The following is an 18,896-nucleotide window of genomic DNA, read 5'->3' as shown; positions in this document are numbered from 1 at the left end:
TATTCGCCAATTATTTTCTTGATTAATTGTTTGGTCTATAAAATGCCAGAAAATGGTTTTTCTCTGAAACTGAGTCCAACCTGTCCAAAACCCACGATAAATGTGCTTGCTGTGTCTGCACATCTGACTGGTTGTTATAGTTTTGTCTTCATTGATCATACCAGGATTCAATGAGCAACCTCCAGAGAAACACCTTTAGCACACATACACTCCTGCAGTCTAACCTTGAACTGACGAAGATTTAACTAAATGGCTTTTTAACCTCCCTCGTCCCTCCCCCAACAATAGAAAGTGTTACAACATCTCATTAGGATGAGTAATCCCTTATGGAATTTAAGAAGGTTATTTGTATGAACGAATCTGGAGCACCTTTGTATCCTGTTAGGCCTCCTGCTTAGTGTAGGCTCTGTGGTATGACAAGGGTTACTTTCAATACACATTCTTGTTGACCTCTGTATCACTAAGCTATTTACGTAATAATGAGTAAAAAAAAATGGCCACACAGTAGCACTTGCGTCTTAAGTCTGTAAACTGTTAACATTTATTTTGACAGCTCATTTTATATAGCCTCTTATTTTCAAGGACTGTTTGGTAGATGAATATAGTTTTGCTCTGAGTTTTTTCTGTTTAGCTTTAGTAATATTTACATTTTGTACCTGTCATGCATCCATAAAGGGGTTTGCTGGGGTCTTATCATATTCACCTGCGTCAGAGAGTTGCTAATTCAAACTATTTGGTTATGTTGCACTGGGTTGACTTGTACTAAAAAGTGTTTATGATATTTTGTTCACTTCACCATGGGCAAAATATTAGAAGAAATGAGAGAGAAAATGATCATTGGCTGTTTTGTTTATATATGACAGGTGGCTGTACAACTTGTAGCCTATATGCACAGACTAAGTAAGTCTAGAACTCCAAGAAAGAATCAGATGGGTATGTTAAAAAAAAAATACGTTGGTGGTGTAACAGGATAACCAGTTTGACACCTGCAGCAGTTGTCCTATATTCTACGGTCAAACTTGACAAAATATACAGCACCTTCTTAGAAATGTGAGTTATGATTTTATTGGTTAGTGCTGTTAAGATAGCATATTCTGCTGCTATGCTGTCTTTTTATCTACGGCAACCCTGGAGTAGTAGTTGCAGTTTGCAGTGATGCGTTTAACACAGCATTCTTCAAATTGGTTTTGTTATTGTTGACCTGGACACGTTTTGGTAAATATACCTCTTACATTAAGAAAAAGGCTGCTTTTAAATTATCTATGCAGGAAAGGCTCTTGCTTGCCTGTGTGGTGTTTAGTCTCGGTCAGGGTAATATGCTGAATCAAGGCTGTCTCCCTGGCTCTGTGCCCCCAGACTGCAGCGGCTGATGAAATGGTCGAGAGAGGGGGGTTGGCCAGGCTGCAAAGATCAGCTCAGGACATCTCTACCCAGCACACCACTCTGCCTTGTCTCAGCTCCAACCCTCATCATCAGTGGTGTAAGAAAAGGGGCACATGTGCAAGACTGCCCACCCTCCCCATTCTCAGTTTCTGGCTTGCACCAGCCCACGCTGGCTTCTTTTAGGCTTTAGTCATTTACATGGGCATTGAGCACCCTGAGTGTCATAGCACCACAGCTATTCATAGCTAGCTGTATTAACTACTCTATGGTTTTTACAGTGGGTCTGCGTATAGTGTGTTAGCATTACGGCCCTGACACACCAAAGAGATCGTCAGCCCAACTTTGACCGACGGTGAGCGCCCTAGTTTTTGCGGTGTGTCATGCACCGTCGCCATTAGTCGGCCCTCGTCTGCCTTTTTTCATCCGATTCAACATGTTGAATTGACCTCAGCGTGAGGAAGCCATCTGATTGGCTATTGAGCTTAAGCGAATTAGTACACGAGAAGAAAAACAGTAGTGAGGAAGGAAAACAAATGACTGAGTGCACACAGAAGGCTCTTCATATGTTTCATCCTAATCTCATCGGATTAATCCAATACAAAACTGGCCAAAAATTATGTTCAAATGTTTCTTCTAAAAAAAAACAACACAGGTTTGAACGATTGGAATATCTATTTCGGCACATTATGTCAATAAGATGGCAAACATACGAGATGCATAACTACTTGTGTAGGTATTTATTTCAACATAAACATGTCTTTTAAAAGATCTACATGCCTACACATTACAAAATTAATGAAAGTAATAACTTAATATACAGTAGGGCTGGGCAATATATCGATATTATATCTATCGTTATGAGACTAGATATCGTCTTAGATTTTGGATATCGTAATATCGTGATATGACATAAGTGTTGTCTTTTACTGGTTTTAAAGGCTGCATTACATTTAAGTGATGTACTTTTCTGAACTTACCAGACTGTTCTAGCTATTCTATTATTTGCCCTTTCCCCTCTTAGACATTATGTCCACATTACTGATGATTATTTATCTAAAATCTAAGTGTGAAGATATTTTGTTAAAGCACCAATTGTCAACCCTAGAATATCGCCGCAATATCAATATTGAGGTATTTGGTCAAGAATATTGTGATACCTGATTTTTTTTCCCTATCACCCAGCCCTCTTATACAGACAGTCGACCGATTAGTAAAATGTAACAACTTAATGTTTCATTCACACGCTTTTGTCACATCGTAGGAAAGCGCATTGCTCTCTCCAAATGTAACCATTTTTGCATGAAAGTTTCTTGGGTGGAATTCACAAGCTAACATTAGCTGACTAGCAGTTGTTGTGTAAGTGGCCGAGCCGGCTATTTACGGTTTAGCGCTCCGCTTACTTGAATGGGGATTAAATGATTTAATCGTGCGGCTCTTCTAGACTTTCCAAATGTCAGACTGAATGGATCAAGTTCTGACAGTAAAGAGTCATTTCACAGGGTTGTGACGCTAAAAACAATTCATCTCTTTAGCCATGTAAGTCTATGGGAAAAAGTCTTTTTGTGCCAGAGGGCATCACATGACATTGCAATTCCACCTTTGGCCGCTATGTTCAATTATCTTCAAAGCCTGACACGCTTCCTGGGGGCCTGGCTGCTTCTGTTTCGGGCAAAGGCTGTTTAGTTGTAGGAATCATAGCAACGTTTGTATTCGGTTTCCCTTTTTGAATGATGACTAGATTACCGCCGCCTGCTGGCATGAAGAGTTATTTCCTCTTACGCAGGCGCAGAACATGCGCTGTAGTTGGCATGGATGTTTGGTGTCTATGCAGGAGGTGTGTGTTGAAGACGTCTCCCCCAGCTGTTGTGCCTCACATTTTCCTGTCCACTATGAAGTCTTGTTCATTTGAAATGAAAAAGTTAAGAAAACATGGCCTATTTTGATCTTTGCTGCTTGACTGTAGGATCACAATAAAGGATAAAGTTCAAATAGTTTCAGTACTACTGAAGAGGAGTATCAGGAAGACCAGTGTAAATTAGGGTACTTTGAATCTCAGTGAATGTTAACCGGGAGGTTAACCGGCAATTTCCACTGGATGCGGAACGTCTGCAGACCGGCTCTGCTGCGAAACGGCTGCGTGCTCCGCCGTCCGTCAATACCCACTAGGTCCGGATTTGTTGCGGCACGGCTGCGGCCATGACTGACAGCTGTAGTCACGAGGACCCACGAGATCTCGCGAATTCACGTAGAATAGAACCATAAAACCAACAACAGTTTGTTTCCATCCAGAGGAGTAGAGGGGAAACAACTCTGTGCTGTGTTTTCAAGGTGTAGTGCAGGGAAATATGATCCGCCGTGAGCACGGCGTATTTTACTTTGAAAATAAACCAGATTTTTATTTTGTTTCTGTGCTCGACTTCCTGTCCCGCACTATCTGCCGTGTGCTGAATTGCTGCGGAGCTCTCCGGCTTCCGGCAAAAATAGAAGCTCTGCGTATCTGATCCGGAGGGTTGCGGACCGCCGGAGCTGGGACGGAGTAGGGACGCAGACGTTCCGCTGTCAGTGGAAATACACACATTGACTTTAATGGAAACCTAATGACTCCGTCGACGTTCCGCAAACGTTCCGCAGACGTTCCGCATCCAGTGGAAATTGCAGGTTGGTAACAGGTTGGCTGTAAATTTGATCGAAACACCAAGATTTCCCCAGAATGTTGTTTTAGCTGAGGTAAGAAACATTTGGAATTTTGGACTGGGGGGGGGGGCATCTTCTCTTGTGATGAATTTAGTCAGTAGTAGATGACGACCTGAGCAGTAATCACACTTGGATATGGGGTATTTGCTGTGTGAAATAATCCCTCAGATTTTCCCCTTAAGGTCAATTAAATCTTCTGACTTTTTATAGGCTAAATGATTAATTGATTAATCAAGAAATAATGGACAGATGTATCTATAGTTTCATTAGTTGCAGCCCTCGTTGACTTATTTAAAAAATAAATAAATAAATAAAAATATATATATATATAATATACACACACACATATACACATATACATACACAGTGTTGGGCAAGTTACTTTTAAAAGGTAATTAGTTACAGTTACTAGTTACTTCTTCCAAAAAGTAACTAAATTAGTTATTTAGTTACAAATTATGAAAGTAACTAGTTACTAAGTAAGTTAATTACTTTTCCCGTCGTTACAATGCCGTTAACGTTACTGGACGTTAAATGCGGTGCGTTACTATGCATTGATTGAATAAACTGTGTAATCCGAACGCACCCCTGGCTCACAGCTAGTGAGTGACTGTGATTGGCTAAGGCGGAGTCATGTTTCATGGTAGCCAATCAGAGCCAGGGTTTTTACACACATGCCAGCACACGCGCCACACACACACAACAGCTAAACAGAGATTCGATGAAGCAGCAGAGATGGCGAGTCAGGAGCAATCCGATGAAGAGTTGGCATTTTCAAGGTGGAGATATAAGCACTACTTCAAATTTATTGTGGTCAAAGGCAAGAACGTGCATGTAATGTGTACATTATGTCCAGGAGCAAAGACTTTGTCGACATCTGTTGTAAGCAACTCTAATTTAATGAAGCATCTCACAACGACACACGCATCTACAAAGCTAGTGGCTGAAAACAGCGATACCTCCACCACAGATGATAGCTCGCCATCCACTAGCGAAGAAGGACTCGGAGCAAAGTCCTCCAAGCAGCAAAAGCTAGATCTTTCTGCCTCACAACAAAAAAACTGCCCAAAAAAATCCAAATTCTTTGACATATAGGAACTTTTTTTTTTTAACAGTAACGCAAATAGTTACTTTCCCTGGTAACGAGTTACTTTTATTATAGAGTAATTCAGTTACTAACTCAGTTACTTTTTGGAACAAGTAGTGAGTAACTATAACTAACTACTTTTTTAAAGTAACGTTCCCAACACTGTCCATTATAGACAGAATACCAGCTGAGATCAGTAGCATTGTTTTTTTAATCAGGGCAGCAGTTTTCAGATTACATTATGTGCTTACATAATTGCAAAGGGGTTCTCGACTGTTGTAGAAAGAAGTGGCTGATCTTTAATGCAATATCTACATAGCCCATTATCAGCAACCATTCATTCAATGTTCCAAAGGTACATTCTGTTTACTAATCTGATATCATTTTAAAAGGCTAACTGAGAGGGCACCCAGATAGCTCAGTTGGTAGAGCGGGCGCCCACATATAGAGGTTTACTCCTCGACGCAGCGGGCCCGGGTTCGACTCCGACCTGCGGCCCTTTGCTGCAGGTCATTCCCCCCTCTCTCTCCCCTTTCATGTCTTCAGCTGTCCTGTCAATTAAAGGCCTAAAATGCCCAAAAAATTATCTTTAAAAAAAAAAAAAAGGCTAACTGAGAAAACATTGGAGAACCCTTTTGCAATTATGTAAGCACATAATGTAATCTGAAAACTGCTAAAAAAAAACAATGCTACTGATCTCAGCTGGTATTCTGTCTATAATGGAGTAGAATGGAAATTTCTAAGTCAGCCCAAACTTTTGACAGGTAGTGTATACTGTATATTACCATTATTGATCTTATTGGTAGCATTTTGATTTTACATGCCTTTTTGTGTAGTTATTTATAGAAAATAAATTCCCAGTAAAATTTGCAATTGCAAAATTTGTTATATTTTCATAATTTTGATAATTAAGTTCAACTGTAAAATATCTTATCATTAAAATTCTTTGCAACACCTCAAATGTGAGGGATTTTAAGGAAAAGAAACAAAGATGCAGTTATCATGGCTGTTGCATAAGAAGCGTTAGTCTTTTTGAGGAGGCAAGTGTGTAATCAGACATTTTTGTTTCTTTATCTTTGTGTCAAAGAACTGTTTGTTTGTCAGCCTACATATTTAATCTGCGACAGGAAAGAGGTTTATAGGAGGTTTGTATGGCCTAATCCACACTGGCTAACTCCCAGTCACAATCAGCCAGACACACAGTTATACACTTAAACACCCATGCAACAAACTCTCACTATAGTCCACTTACAGTTAGTCATAAGCGTAGCTGTGACATATTGCTTTGTTGTTCTCCTGTTTCTTTTCTGTTAACTAAGGGTGCTGGGGGTGTGGTGGTGTCTGTCATATGTCGCCTCCTCATAGCTTCTCCTTATCTCTTCCCCCTCATTTTCATAAGCTCACTCCCTTCACACCCAAACAGCAGAGTAGTCATTTGGCCGTAGGCAGATTTTAAAAGTACTGTTGTCTTATTATCATAGTATCTCAGTGGCTTGTCATCTTCGCCAGTGTTCCAGTCTTTCAGGCTCCTCCTTGACAAGGCTTGGTGATAGTATACACATTTTTGCTCTCATAGCTTTACAGCAGTCTCACCAGTTCTTTCTCATTTAAAATGTTGTACTGTGCCACCCTTAGTGCCAGTGTGCCAATTAGCACAGCTTGGGTGTAGAGTGGCTGCATGTCAGAGTAACAGTAAAATAGAGATAAGAGAGCTGCTGGCCAAATTCTCGTGCAGTCGTGACTGATGGGACACAATTCAGCTCTGGGCACTCTGCTGCCTCATTGCTCACCCTGCACCAGCTTTTTTACGGCAGCAAAAGCACTGCAATAGTCATTTGTTATTGGGGATGATGGGTGCAGAGGGTGGCCGGGTTGGCCAAGTAATTTGGCATACCTCCTTAAACCTGGCAACCAGTCCCATGATTCCAAACATCCTCATGTTGAAATGTCTAAGCTGTGAATAAGACACAGCTTTAAGGTGTCGTGTTCTGTGATATCCTGACCTCCAGTAAAGAGAATCATCCTGCATAGATCAATAAAGCATAACATTATCGTTGTGACTGAACCTAAGCTTTTCATTGCAGTGTTCAAAAGCTATACCAAGACCTGGTTGCTCTGTGGTTTCAGTGTGGCCAGCTGTGTGTGAGTGAGGCTTACCTTTTTAAATGTCTTTATGATTAAAGGTGCAATATGTAATACTTACTGCTAGTGTCTAAAATAGTTACTGCAATACAAATTAAAAATACTGGAGAGAGTCGTCTCCCCCGCCCCCTCCTCCCTAGACTCAAAGTTCACGTTGGTTGCCAGGCTGACTGCAGCATCCACAACAATGTTGCTAGACGCTTGTCTCACATAGCCATACATTACTTCACAGCACAGTGGAGTAGCTAACACACTTTTTTGGCTTAGAATTACGGTAGGAACCGCTAAAAACCCAACAACGTCGCCATCCTCTTCGCTAAAAATAACACTACCTTGCCGTCCTCTCCACCTGACTGAACACACTTTATTGGCTTAGAATTACAGCAACAATCGCTAAACACACTGTAAACTCACGGCCATCCCAGCCGCCCTCTCCAGCCGCTTAAAATAACTCACCGTTGTCGGCTACAGCCACAGAACAGGCTACACATTGTAAACAGCCGTGGCCCGGTCCTCCGGTAACCTTAGCAGTTAGCAGGGTTAGCATGGCGCCGTTAGCCAGGACCAGTCGGCTGGCTGTGTCTCAATTGTTTTTGCGAGTAACCAACTTGGGTACTCTATATAATTCAATGTGAGTACACAAATGTTGAAATGACATAAAATGCCTGTCCCTTGTAGCCGTGATAAATTAGCCTAAAGCTAATGCTTAGATACCTGTTCAGGAGGAAATTGGCCAACTCTGCGTCCTTTTGGGCTCTAAGCTGTCTCCATCTTTCAAATACATCTCCAATATTTACCCTGGGGTTTGTTAGCTATGTCTCTGGTCACGCAACTGTTAGAAACATGCCGTTTTTTTTAGGTCTGGTAGAATCTATCTTTGTTGATCCTGTTCGTTTGTTTGCTGCTTTCATGGCTGTACTAACGTTACAGCTGTAGCGCGCTGGGTTTACGTTTTTAACAGGTATAGCTGGCAACCTGTCCTGGCTGTCAAACTGGGCTGTTGATAACAACACACAGGCCAAAACACAAACAGAAATTCCGTCACGGAACGGAAATTTCAAAAGGAAAACATACTGGCATTAGCATTGTTGTCAGAAAAGATAGTATTTCAACTTAGCACGTTTCCTTAATATATGATGATGCATTGGGGTCATTTTTTTATTTATTACAGTAAATATATTACATTGTTTTTATAAGTACATCCTGGGGTGAAATATTTTTTTTCTTAAAGTGCTCATATTATGCTCATTTTCAGGTTCATAATTGTATTCAGAATAGGTTTACATGGTTTAATTTTCAAAAAACACCATATTTTTGTTGTACTGCACATTGCTGCAGCTCCTCTCTTCACCCTGTGTGTTAAGCTCTCTGTTTTAGCTACAGAGTGAGACATCTCACTTCTGTTCCATCTTTGTTGGGAGTCGCACATGTGCAGTAGCTAGGTAAGGACTGCTAGCTAATCAGAAGCAGAGTATGAGGGCGTGCCACGCTAGCAGCTAGGCAAGCATTATAACGTGTGTTACAAAGTGACACACGTTCGTCACAGAAGTAAAGGCTGGACTACAATAGAGCTGTTTGTGGACAGTGTTTTCTGTTGAAGATGGTAAGTCCCTTTGGGGTGGACTTTGGGCTTTTTCACTTTGGAAGCCTATTACATGGTACTTTGTATTGTGTTATAACACAATAAAGGAAAGGGAAAATGAATAATATAATAATAATAATAATAATAATAATATCAGAATCAGAATTCAGAATCAGAAAGGGCTTTATTGCCAAGTACGTTGCACATACAAGGAATTTGTCATGGTGTTGTTGGAGCATGTCACACATACAAATATAAGAAGGATAAAAAGAATATAAACAATATTAGTATAAACATATACACACAGTATGTATTAATAACGATAAAATAAATTTAAATAAATAGTAAATTTATTTTATCGTTATTAATACATACTGTGTGTATGAGCACTTTAAACTTCCTTAGCCAAGTGTTATGACACATATCAAGCATACTCGGTATAGCTGTCTAGGTTTTATAGTAGAGGTTGTTGATAAGTTTAAATATACATTGCTGTCACGCCATTGTTACTAAACCCAATGTGCTCCTTGTTAACCAAGGATCATGATGAGGCCAACTTAATGGGTGAAAGAGAAAATGGTACTTAGGAACACAAACTGTGGAGAGAGACCAAGTTGATTTCTTTTAGTGTATTTGGCTGCCATAATTTCAGCTAATACGGAAACCTGTTGCTCTCATAATAAGTTGACTCATTTGATTGTGGGTCTCACTGGATGAGTTATTTTAGAGATTTGAATATTAGGTAAGAACCTGAAAACTATTATGGTTTAATCGGGGGTACTGTGAAAATATGAAGCACTAGATTGGACCAGCTGGATGGTGTCTAGATGATGACTTGGGTCAGCTGCTTGGTCATTTAATTGACCCATCCAGGCCAATGCCAAAAAACATGGTCCTAAGATTTCTTACTAGAGAATAAAACCTTCTTTGTCTCTGTGCTTTGCTACTGGTCTTTTCTCGTTTATGTTGTGTGTTAAATACAAAGCATTAAGCCAAAAGTAAAAGACTTTTCATTTCATCATATAGGGGACTTTTCTGGGGTTGAAAATAATGATGCAGTCCTGTATAATGCTTGTCATATAAGGCAGATTTTTGTAAACATAGCAACACACAAAAAGGTGATGGTAACAACCTTTTGTCGAAAAATTGGTACCTGGCATTGAACAACCCATAAAGGGTTTAATACAATGAATACAACAGACTAATCAACAGAGTCCCCCCCCCCCTCCCATATTTCAGAATATCACAAGTGATCAAGTGCTTTATCAACTCCGATTAAAAATATTTAACAATTAAGCAGTTATTTTATGTTTCAGTCTTTTCATCAGGCTGTTGTATACCACATATTAAGTGATTTTACAAATTTAGTAGAAAGTGGTTGTTGTCTTTTGACCTGCATTAAGACTGCCGAAATCTTGAGGTATGTAATTTCAGTTATGAGCTCAAAGAATCCATCTTTATAAATGTCATGACTTGCCGTGTGTGTGTGTGTTTTTTAATAGATACTACCCATGAGTTTCCAGCTTTAGAATTTGTGTTTTATAAAGTTGTTCTCAGTTTAAGAACACCATCAGCATCTATCACTCACTGTGTTTGTGTGCACTTGTGAGTCTGTCAGATGTTAAATTGATGCTCCAGAGAGGTGCCCTGCCTCAACACTCTTTAGCCCGACAGCTCCCCCACTAGGGGCAGTCTGATTCTATTAGTGGATAATCAATAGCAGACACTCATCCTGATATAGCCCCTCAATCCCTGTGGCACTCTTCTTTTTTTTTTTTCTTATCAAGCAAAAAGTGCGATCACTGCAGGAAAAAATGGGCTGCATCATTCTGCGGTCAGGAAAACAATGTTTTGACTCACTAGTGTTTGTGATGTTGTTTGAGCATAACACGTTTTTTTATGCTTCTGTTGATGGCTGGAATTCCAATTAAATGGTTAATCCTTTGACATGCTTTCAGAGCTTTCTACTGTTAGTACTTGTGTCTGTTGGAAAGCTGGATACTTAAGAACTATTTTCGCATGAAGGATGCTCGTTGTTTGACAGATTTATTAGGCTGTGCTTTTTATAATAATCAAGGTTAGATAGATAAGATTAGATTTTTTTTTTTTTATTGATCCCAAAAAAAATGGGAAATAACGGTGTTGCAGCAGCAAGGTTAGCGATGCTGACTACATTACACAGACAGTTTCTTCTTTAAAACACAAAAAATCTAAGCTATTTATGTATCAAAGGTTCACCACGTTCACCATGGCATTATTATTATTATTGTTGTTATTATTATTATTATTATTATTATTATTATTATTATTATTATTATTATTATTATCCAGTATGTTGCACTTAGAAACTCAAAATAATTAACAAAGGTCCAGATATATTAGGGTACTTGTAGACTTGGCTAGGACTTGTGCTGATTAACGAAACAAAATGGCCACTTTGCTGGCATTGTAAGGCACCTGGAGTGATACCATCTACTAGCGCATACCGTACATTCTGTAGCACAGGTGTCCTCAGTGCAATTCAAACTCCAAACTAAGGCAGTATTTGTGCCATGCTCAACCAATGGAGTGAACAGCGCAACAGCTAGAGCCTTTTATATATAGCCATTAGCTCCTGTTACTGGGAACTGTAAGTCTTACAGCTTACAGATCTAAAGTAGCTGAGTTGATCGCCATCTCTCCACAATAAGGGCGCTTTCTTTTTAAATGGACAGCATGCATTATAGACAACATGTGACATTACGCCAGGAACTTGAATTTGAACACATAGTTTTGCAATTATATGGTATGTTAGCCTGCACAGTTCCCAGGACTAACATTTTAATCTATTACCTGGTCTGATATGTCTGTGCAGCTGAATGAGCTACCAGAGCTGGGGAACTAATATAGTTCAGCACACAGATGTTGTGGGTGGCAGCAGAGTCTACAGCACAGCTTTATAGATTGCTTCCTGCTAATGTCACAATCTATTTTCCTGTCCCTGCTGCCAGGTATGGTTTTCTGTGTGTTTCTATTTAACCTCGCCTGGGCGGCTCCAAACTCTGCTGTGGCAGGCTAAACCTTTTCTTCAGCCATGTGTACAGTAAAGGCTTGATAAGATTCTGAAAACGTACATGCACAGAAACACTAAATGAACTCTATGCAGCGGATTTCAAATGTAATGTAATAATGAGTCACTTGTTAAAGCTTAAATCCCTCACAATTACTATGAAGCAATTAACATATCTCATTTACAGATGCTTGCCGTGATATCCTTTGTCTGGTATGTGTGTCTTGGGAGTGACATTCTTTTAGTGTCTCAGTGTGCATATGTATGTGTCTGTGTATCTCGCCATGCTGTGCACAACACCTCTGAGCCTACATGTGGCCTCTAAATTATGCAGAAGCCCCAATGTCTGCTGAGAGGGAAAACAGAAGTGGGAGAGCAAGTGTGTGTGTGTGTGTGTGTGTGTGTGTGTGTGTGTGTGTGTGTGTGTGTGTGTGTGTGTGTGTGAGAGAGAGAGATTGGGACTTGGGGAACACTCTGTGGTGGGGGTAAAGGGGCTATTTAGGAATAGCAGCAGGATTCCTGAAAGATGAGTGCAGAGATGATGAGAGGAGGAGGGAGCAAGAAAGATAAAATAGTAAAGTGGGGAGAAGTGTCCCCTCAGGGGAGGAAAGCTGCAATGCTCAAGGGTTACAATTTGCTTTAATTTGTCTGTCTCTTTCCTCCTTTTAGACCTGTGGTTCAGGTAAACTTCAGTCAATGTGCTGCTCTTGTGCAGCAAAGAGCATCTGGGGATAACCCAGCCCAACTTGGGCGGCCCCAGCCCTCCATTGCTCAGCTCTCCTCAGTAGAAAAGGTTCTCTGCAGAACTGAATTATTCATGGGAGTGCAGTGAAAATCCCCACCCCCCACACACTTGCACACAAAACCCAATATGACACACACCCACCCACCATGCTTTATCATCATATCACTTTACTCCCCAACACATTGCATCACAGCACATTTTGAGTTTGTTAATTTTTAGGTTATTCAGGTTGATTTCATATTTGTTATGCAGTTTCATCTTACAGGCAGTTCACTGTGGTTGAATAATTAAATAGATCTTGCTAGGTTGTGTTCATCGCATTCCACCGTCAGTGTCGTCGCTCCCTGTAAGGGGTGGGGTCGTGCTTCTAGTCCACGCTCGGGGCTGCTAAGTGTACACGTGTGTTTGTTACATAAGCCGTTGCTGTGGTGGTAAAAAAAAAAGAAGGGAAATTGCAGTAAAGAACCCCTTGGCACTACCTAGAGCAAGGTGTTCTCAGAGTGGGGTCAGCCTTACAGAGAACTGTAGATGGAAACAATTGAGAGGAAGCGCTTATCGAAGATGTGTTTCTGTGTGTTGGTTATGGAGAAGGGAGTGGTTGGTGTTAGGGATGCAGACACAGATTGCAGATATGGGGGGGGGGAGGGGGTAAAGGAGCAAAAGGTAGTGGATGAGTGGGTGAGAAAGCAAGTGAAGGAGATGGAGGAAGATGGAAGAAATCGATGACACGTAACCTTCAGCTGCAGTGTGTAGAGGGTGTGACCATGTTAAAGGCATACTATGCAGTTTCCATTTTTTACTACCGCTTTCCGCTACCCCTAGAGTCGCTGTGGAGTACTTGTATTTAACGTTACTGTCGTAAACACCACTGACGCAGAGCAGTCTCTGCACTCACGGACTGATCCCCTCCCCCCTGTAGGACTCGTCTTATTATCAACAATGGATGAATCAACAACTTCGTAAAAACTGACACACAACAAGCAAGTGCAACAACATAGAACGCAAGCAAGTTTACTTGACATGTTGACAAAATGTCGGGAGTACAGTCATCAAGTTGGCCTTATTAAAGTCTCCTGTGATTATGTGAACGCCGTCGGGGTGGACCCGCTGCTGTTCGTTTATGGTGTTCAGCAGGAGAGATGGCGTCGGGTGGAATTTACACAGCCGTGACGTGCTACTGTTAGCTCTCTCGGTAGAAAAAAAGGCCGGCATCTTGCAGACATGTACTTGAGGTCAGGGGAACAGTGTTTATCTATAATTGTCCCGTTATTACACCAGTTCTCATGCACGTACATACAGAGCCCCCCTCCTCTGCTCTTACCGGAGTCCTCAGTCCTGTCCCATCGTAGCAGAGTGCGACCTGCTAGCTGCATGCTAGCATTGGGTATCCCCGGGTGAAGCCAGGTTTCAGTGATAATCAAAACACAGCAGTCACGAACATAGCGATTTCCAGCGAGTTGTAATTCCAAGTCGTCCGTTTTATGCACCAGGTATCTGGCATTGGATAGATACAGGCTCGGTAGAGATGGCTTGTGTGCTATGCTAGCCTTAGCATAACACCGTACCTGCAGCCCTGCTATTCCTCTCCCTCCTCCGTCTGCGCCGCCTCTTAGACCCGACAACAATCCATGGAGAGCCCGCCGGTCTCGCTATGTCGTCTGGGATGTTGTGTGTATAATGAAAGACACTCAAAATAGATATTTGGTGCTGGTCACCGATGTCCAAAAGGTTCTGGCGGATGTAGCGGATGTTCACAGAACCGATAGTAGTAAAGCAATTTGTGATTCTCGTGAGATTTTGGCGGGGTGCCACCTCCCAAACCTGCATTGCTGGCAAATACACTCACCTTGAAGATTATTAGGAACACCCTACTAATAGTGTGTTTGACCCCCTTTCGCCTTCAGAACTGCCTTAATTCTTCGTGGCATTGATTCAACAAGGTGCTGGAAGCATTCTCTAGAAATGTTGGCCCATATCGATAGGATAGCATCTTGCAGTTGATGGAGACTTGTGGGATGCACATCCAGGGCACGAAGCTCCCGTTCCACCACATCCCAAATATGTTCTATTGGGTTGATATCTGGTGACTGTGGGGGCCATTTTAGTACAGTGAACTCATTGTCATGTTCAAGAAACCAATTTGAAATGATTGGAGCTTTGTGACATGGTGCATTATCCTGCTGGAAGTAGCCATCAGAGGATGGGTACATGGTGGTCATAAAGGGATGAACATGGTCAGAAACAATGCTCAGGTAGGCTGTGGCATTTAAACGATGCCCAATTGGTACTAAGGGGCTTAAAGTGTGCCAAGAAAACATTCCCCACACCATTACACCACCACCAACAGCCTGCCCAGTGGTAACAAGGCATGACGGATCCATGTTCTCATTCTGTTTACGCCAAATTCTAACTCTACTATCTGAATGTCTCAACAGAAATCGAGACTCATCAGACCAGGCAACATTTTTCCAGTCTTGAAAGGACCAATTTTGGTGAGCTCGTGCAAATTGTAGCCTCATTTTCCTATTTTTAGTGGAGATGAGTGGTACCCGGTGGGGTCTTCTGCTGGTGTAGCCCATCCGCCTCAAGGTTGTGTGTGTTGTGGCTTCATAAATGCTTTGCTGCATACCTCGGTTGTAACGAGTGGTTATTTGAGTCAAAGTTGATCTTCTATCAGCTGGAATCAGTCGGCCCATTCTCCTCTGACCTCTAGCATCAACAAGGCGTTTTCGCCCACAGGACTGCCGCATACTGGATGTTTTCCTTTTTCAGACCATTCTTTGTAAACCCTAGAAATGGTTGTGCATGAAAATCCCAGTAACTGAGCAGATTGGAAAATACTCAAACCAGCCCATCTGGCACCAACAACCATGCCACGCTCAAAGTTGCTTAGATCACCTCTCTTTCCCATTCTGACATTCAGTTTGGAGTTCAGGAGATTGTCTTGACCTGGACGACACCCCTAAATGCATTGAAGCAGCTTCCAAGTGATTGGTTGAATAGATAATTGCATTAACGAAAAATTGAACAGGTGTTCCTAATAATCTTCAAGGTGAGTGTATGTTATAAGTACTTATAAGTATCATTAGTGCTTTATATTCATTATTTCTTTCTGGTGCATCTGTCGTCTTTCCTCTAGGATCGCAAGCTGTCAAAAGTGGAACGTCAGCGCTTTAAGGAGGAGGCAGAGATGTTGAAGGGTCTTCAACATCCAAACATCGTCCGTTTCTATGACTTTTGGGAGTCACCCCTTAAAGGGAAGAAGTGCATTGTTTTAGTAACAGAGCTCATGACGTCAGGAACGCTAAAAACGTGAGTACCGTTGAAGGTAGAGGTTGTACAGACAACTCCTCTGATAAATGAGTGAAAAAAACAAAACATTTGTGCCTTTTGTGACTTTTTTTAACTTGTCAACCTATCTATGTTTTACTAAAAATATATTTAAAAAACTCATATGATTGTCAGGTAATGTTTTCCTCTCCTTCTTGCAGCTATCTAAAGCGTTTCAAGGTAATGAAGCCAAAGGTCCTGAGGAGCTGGTGCAGACAGATCCTGAAAGGCCTACACTTTCTCCACACCAGGACCCCTCCGATCATCCATAGGGACCTCAAATGTGACAACATATTTATCACTGGACCTACAGGCTCAGTCAAAATAGGGGATTTAGGACTGGCAACACTAAAGGCGGCTTCCTTTGCTAAGAGCGTCATAGGTAGGAGACTTTAAAATGTAACTTGGCAGATTAATGGTTCTTGCAGTAAATAAATACATTATCCATTTGGCACTCTTCTTTCTTCAGGCACCCCAGAATTCATGGCTCCAGAGATGTATGAGGAACACTATGATGAGGCTGTGGATGTCTACGCCTTTGGCATGTGTATGCTGGAGATGGCCACCTCGGAATACCCCTACTCGGAGTGTCAGAATGCTGCTCAGATATACCGCAAAGTCACTAGTGTGAGTCCAGATACTGTACATTTTTCTAGTTTGTTTCATGAATGAGAAATTTAGGCCAAATATTTGACTTACTGTAAATTTCACATAGATAATTGTTCAGTAGCCCAAAATGATAACCGATAAAGATGAGTTGTGACACTATAATAATACTAATAATAAATTGTGCTATTATTGTACAGACAAAACAGGGCCTGCACTAACTGTGCATTAGCTGTCACACATACTGTATACAAGTTTTAGTAGTAGTAGTAATAAGTGTGTGGTTGTTCAGTGTGACCGCTGGCTCTTTGTTTATTTTTTAAATAAGTCGGGAAGCCGACAGCAAAGCCTAACTTTACTTCTAATGTTATTAAACATAGAGAAATGCTTTCCCCTCGTCCAAAAATGGTCATAAATCGATACTAGAGATACTTCCTTGTTTACTGCTGCACCTGCAATAAATGAAATGCAGAGGAGGAGAATTAAACTAGCCAGCCTGCAGTTTGAAACTGCAGGCTGCAGAGAGCCTATTGTACAATGAGGAATTAAAGTACAAAACACTAGTTCTGTTGGTGTACAGCTGGACTGAAGTATGTAACAAAATTAGCTGTTCACTGAATATGATCTGTAAACCCCCACCTATTTCCAGCATGTGAGGTGATTAATATGCATTGCTCCCGGGTTGTCACTCGTATCTAAATTGTCATAACCAGGGATCAACCGATGTTGACTGGCTTGGTTTCAAATGACAAAAGAAGGTTGAACACGGGTCAGATAACCCTGGTCATTGGTGTGAAAAAGGTATAATTGTGTTTCTAACTTGTTTTTGCCATAGTCTTCCTTCTTGTAACATGCATGTTGTAATAACTCAGGGTCATGCTCAGTGAACCTGTGAAATAGGGCGCAATGATGTTAGAGATGTTTTAGCTGCTTCACCACATAACTCCAGGGAGTTTTTAATTGCAGAAATGCAGCATTTCTTTTTTAGTACAAGATCTGCTCTGCTCTGCTTCTTGGGTGAATAATCTAATGAGCCATATGGAGTCACAGAGGGAATCCAAATCCCCTTTGTTTTTTAGATAAAGCCTAAAGGCTGTATTCCATTCCATTTCAATGAGTGTGTCTCTGCAAGCAAAACATACTGTAAACTGCTTTTGGATTAGGGGGTGTCTAAAACCATGCTAGTCTTCCTGATTTGATGAAGGGTATTGATTTTCCACACTTGAGACTTGGCAGTGTGGGAATCTGAGAGATGACTCTTTCACCTGCTGTTGAAGAAGAGTAGGCTTTATGCCCTTATTAATGGTCGGGCAGCATCAATGCAGCTGTCTCTAGATACTGTTATCTTCATTGTTACTGTATGCATATTAGAGTGCCCTACAGGGTCCACTGCAGGATATTAATAGGAGATTGATCAAAGAGAAACCCTGATAGCTTTATACTACTCCCTGAGCATATACAGCTTGCAGCTGCATAATAGGCAGAAATGTTAATTCAGAGGATGCATATACAGTATTTTATAAGTTATAAGATGCAGAAAGTGAAGGCAGAGTGCTGAGCTAAGAACATGTAGTATTACCAAAAATCCCACCATTTAAAAAGTAATACTCCAACCAAAATGTATTGAGATGCAAACACTCACAGTGGAAAAATATATACAACTATCTATAATAACTTCTCTAACCACTCCTGCTGTCGGTGTCCATCCATATACTCAGGATGTTCTGAACAGTCAAAATACCATAGTAATTAGGTAGAACTGTGTTGTAATTGTAGTTCACAAACAAAACAACATCAGGGACCAGGGCAGACTCCAGACCGCTGCTTCTCCTGACTAGGGTTGGGTATTTGGGTTTCTTCTGATACCGTAGCTAAAACGATACTTTTAAAACGGTGCCGGTGCCTGAACCGAAATATATATAATATATTTATAATGTATATAGTATAAAATATTAAAAAAGGAGCACAAAACGACAGTTGGCGACATTAAAGAACGGCTTGTTTATTGCTAAGGCCATATGGTCAAAATTAAATGATTGATTAATAATGTAATAACAATAACTTATAACAATGACTTATTTCACCAGTAAATTGCTGGCAAACGACAAAAACAAGCACCAGATGGGAAAAGGGTATTTTACAATAACTTAAAGTGCTCCCTCCTTCAGCCAAATAATGTGGGTAACAGATCAAGGCAGCAACACAATCAAAGCCATGGAACCATATAGGAGACTTTCTTGTCTCAATCACCTAATTAATACTGTCCTTCGCCACGGAC

At 41.0% G+C, this 18,896-nt stretch overlaps 1 protein-coding gene across 6 annotated transcripts in view; it reads left to right on the top strand.

Annotated features, from left to right (window-relative positions):
- LOC116062213 (serine/threonine-protein kinase WNK2-like) overlaps positions 1-18,896 on the top strand; it is a 54,904-nt gene that overhangs the window by 11,431 nt on the left and 24,577 nt on the right. For all 6 annotated transcript variants that reach the window (XM_036008301.1, XM_031316846.2, XM_031316845.2 and 3 more), the window contains exons 3-5: positions 15,822-15,994; positions 16,174-16,394; positions 16,482-16,639. In XM_036008301.1, the coding sequence (XP_035864194.1) occupies positions 15,822-15,994; positions 16,174-16,394; positions 16,482-16,639 (552 nt within the window). The remainder of the gene's footprint in view (positions 1-15,821; positions 15,995-16,173; positions 16,395-16,481; positions 16,640-18,896) is intronic.

This window comes from Sander lucioperca, chromosome 12 (assembly GCF_008315115.2).
Source record: "Sander lucioperca isolate FBNREF2018 chromosome 12, SLUC_FBN_1.2, whole genome shotgun sequence".
Taxonomy (NCBI): Eukaryota; Metazoa; Chordata; class Actinopteri; order Perciformes; family Percidae; genus Sander; species Sander lucioperca.
The sequence above is the reverse complement of the archived record's forward strand: the minus strand, read 5'-3'. Positions and strand labels throughout refer to the sequence as shown.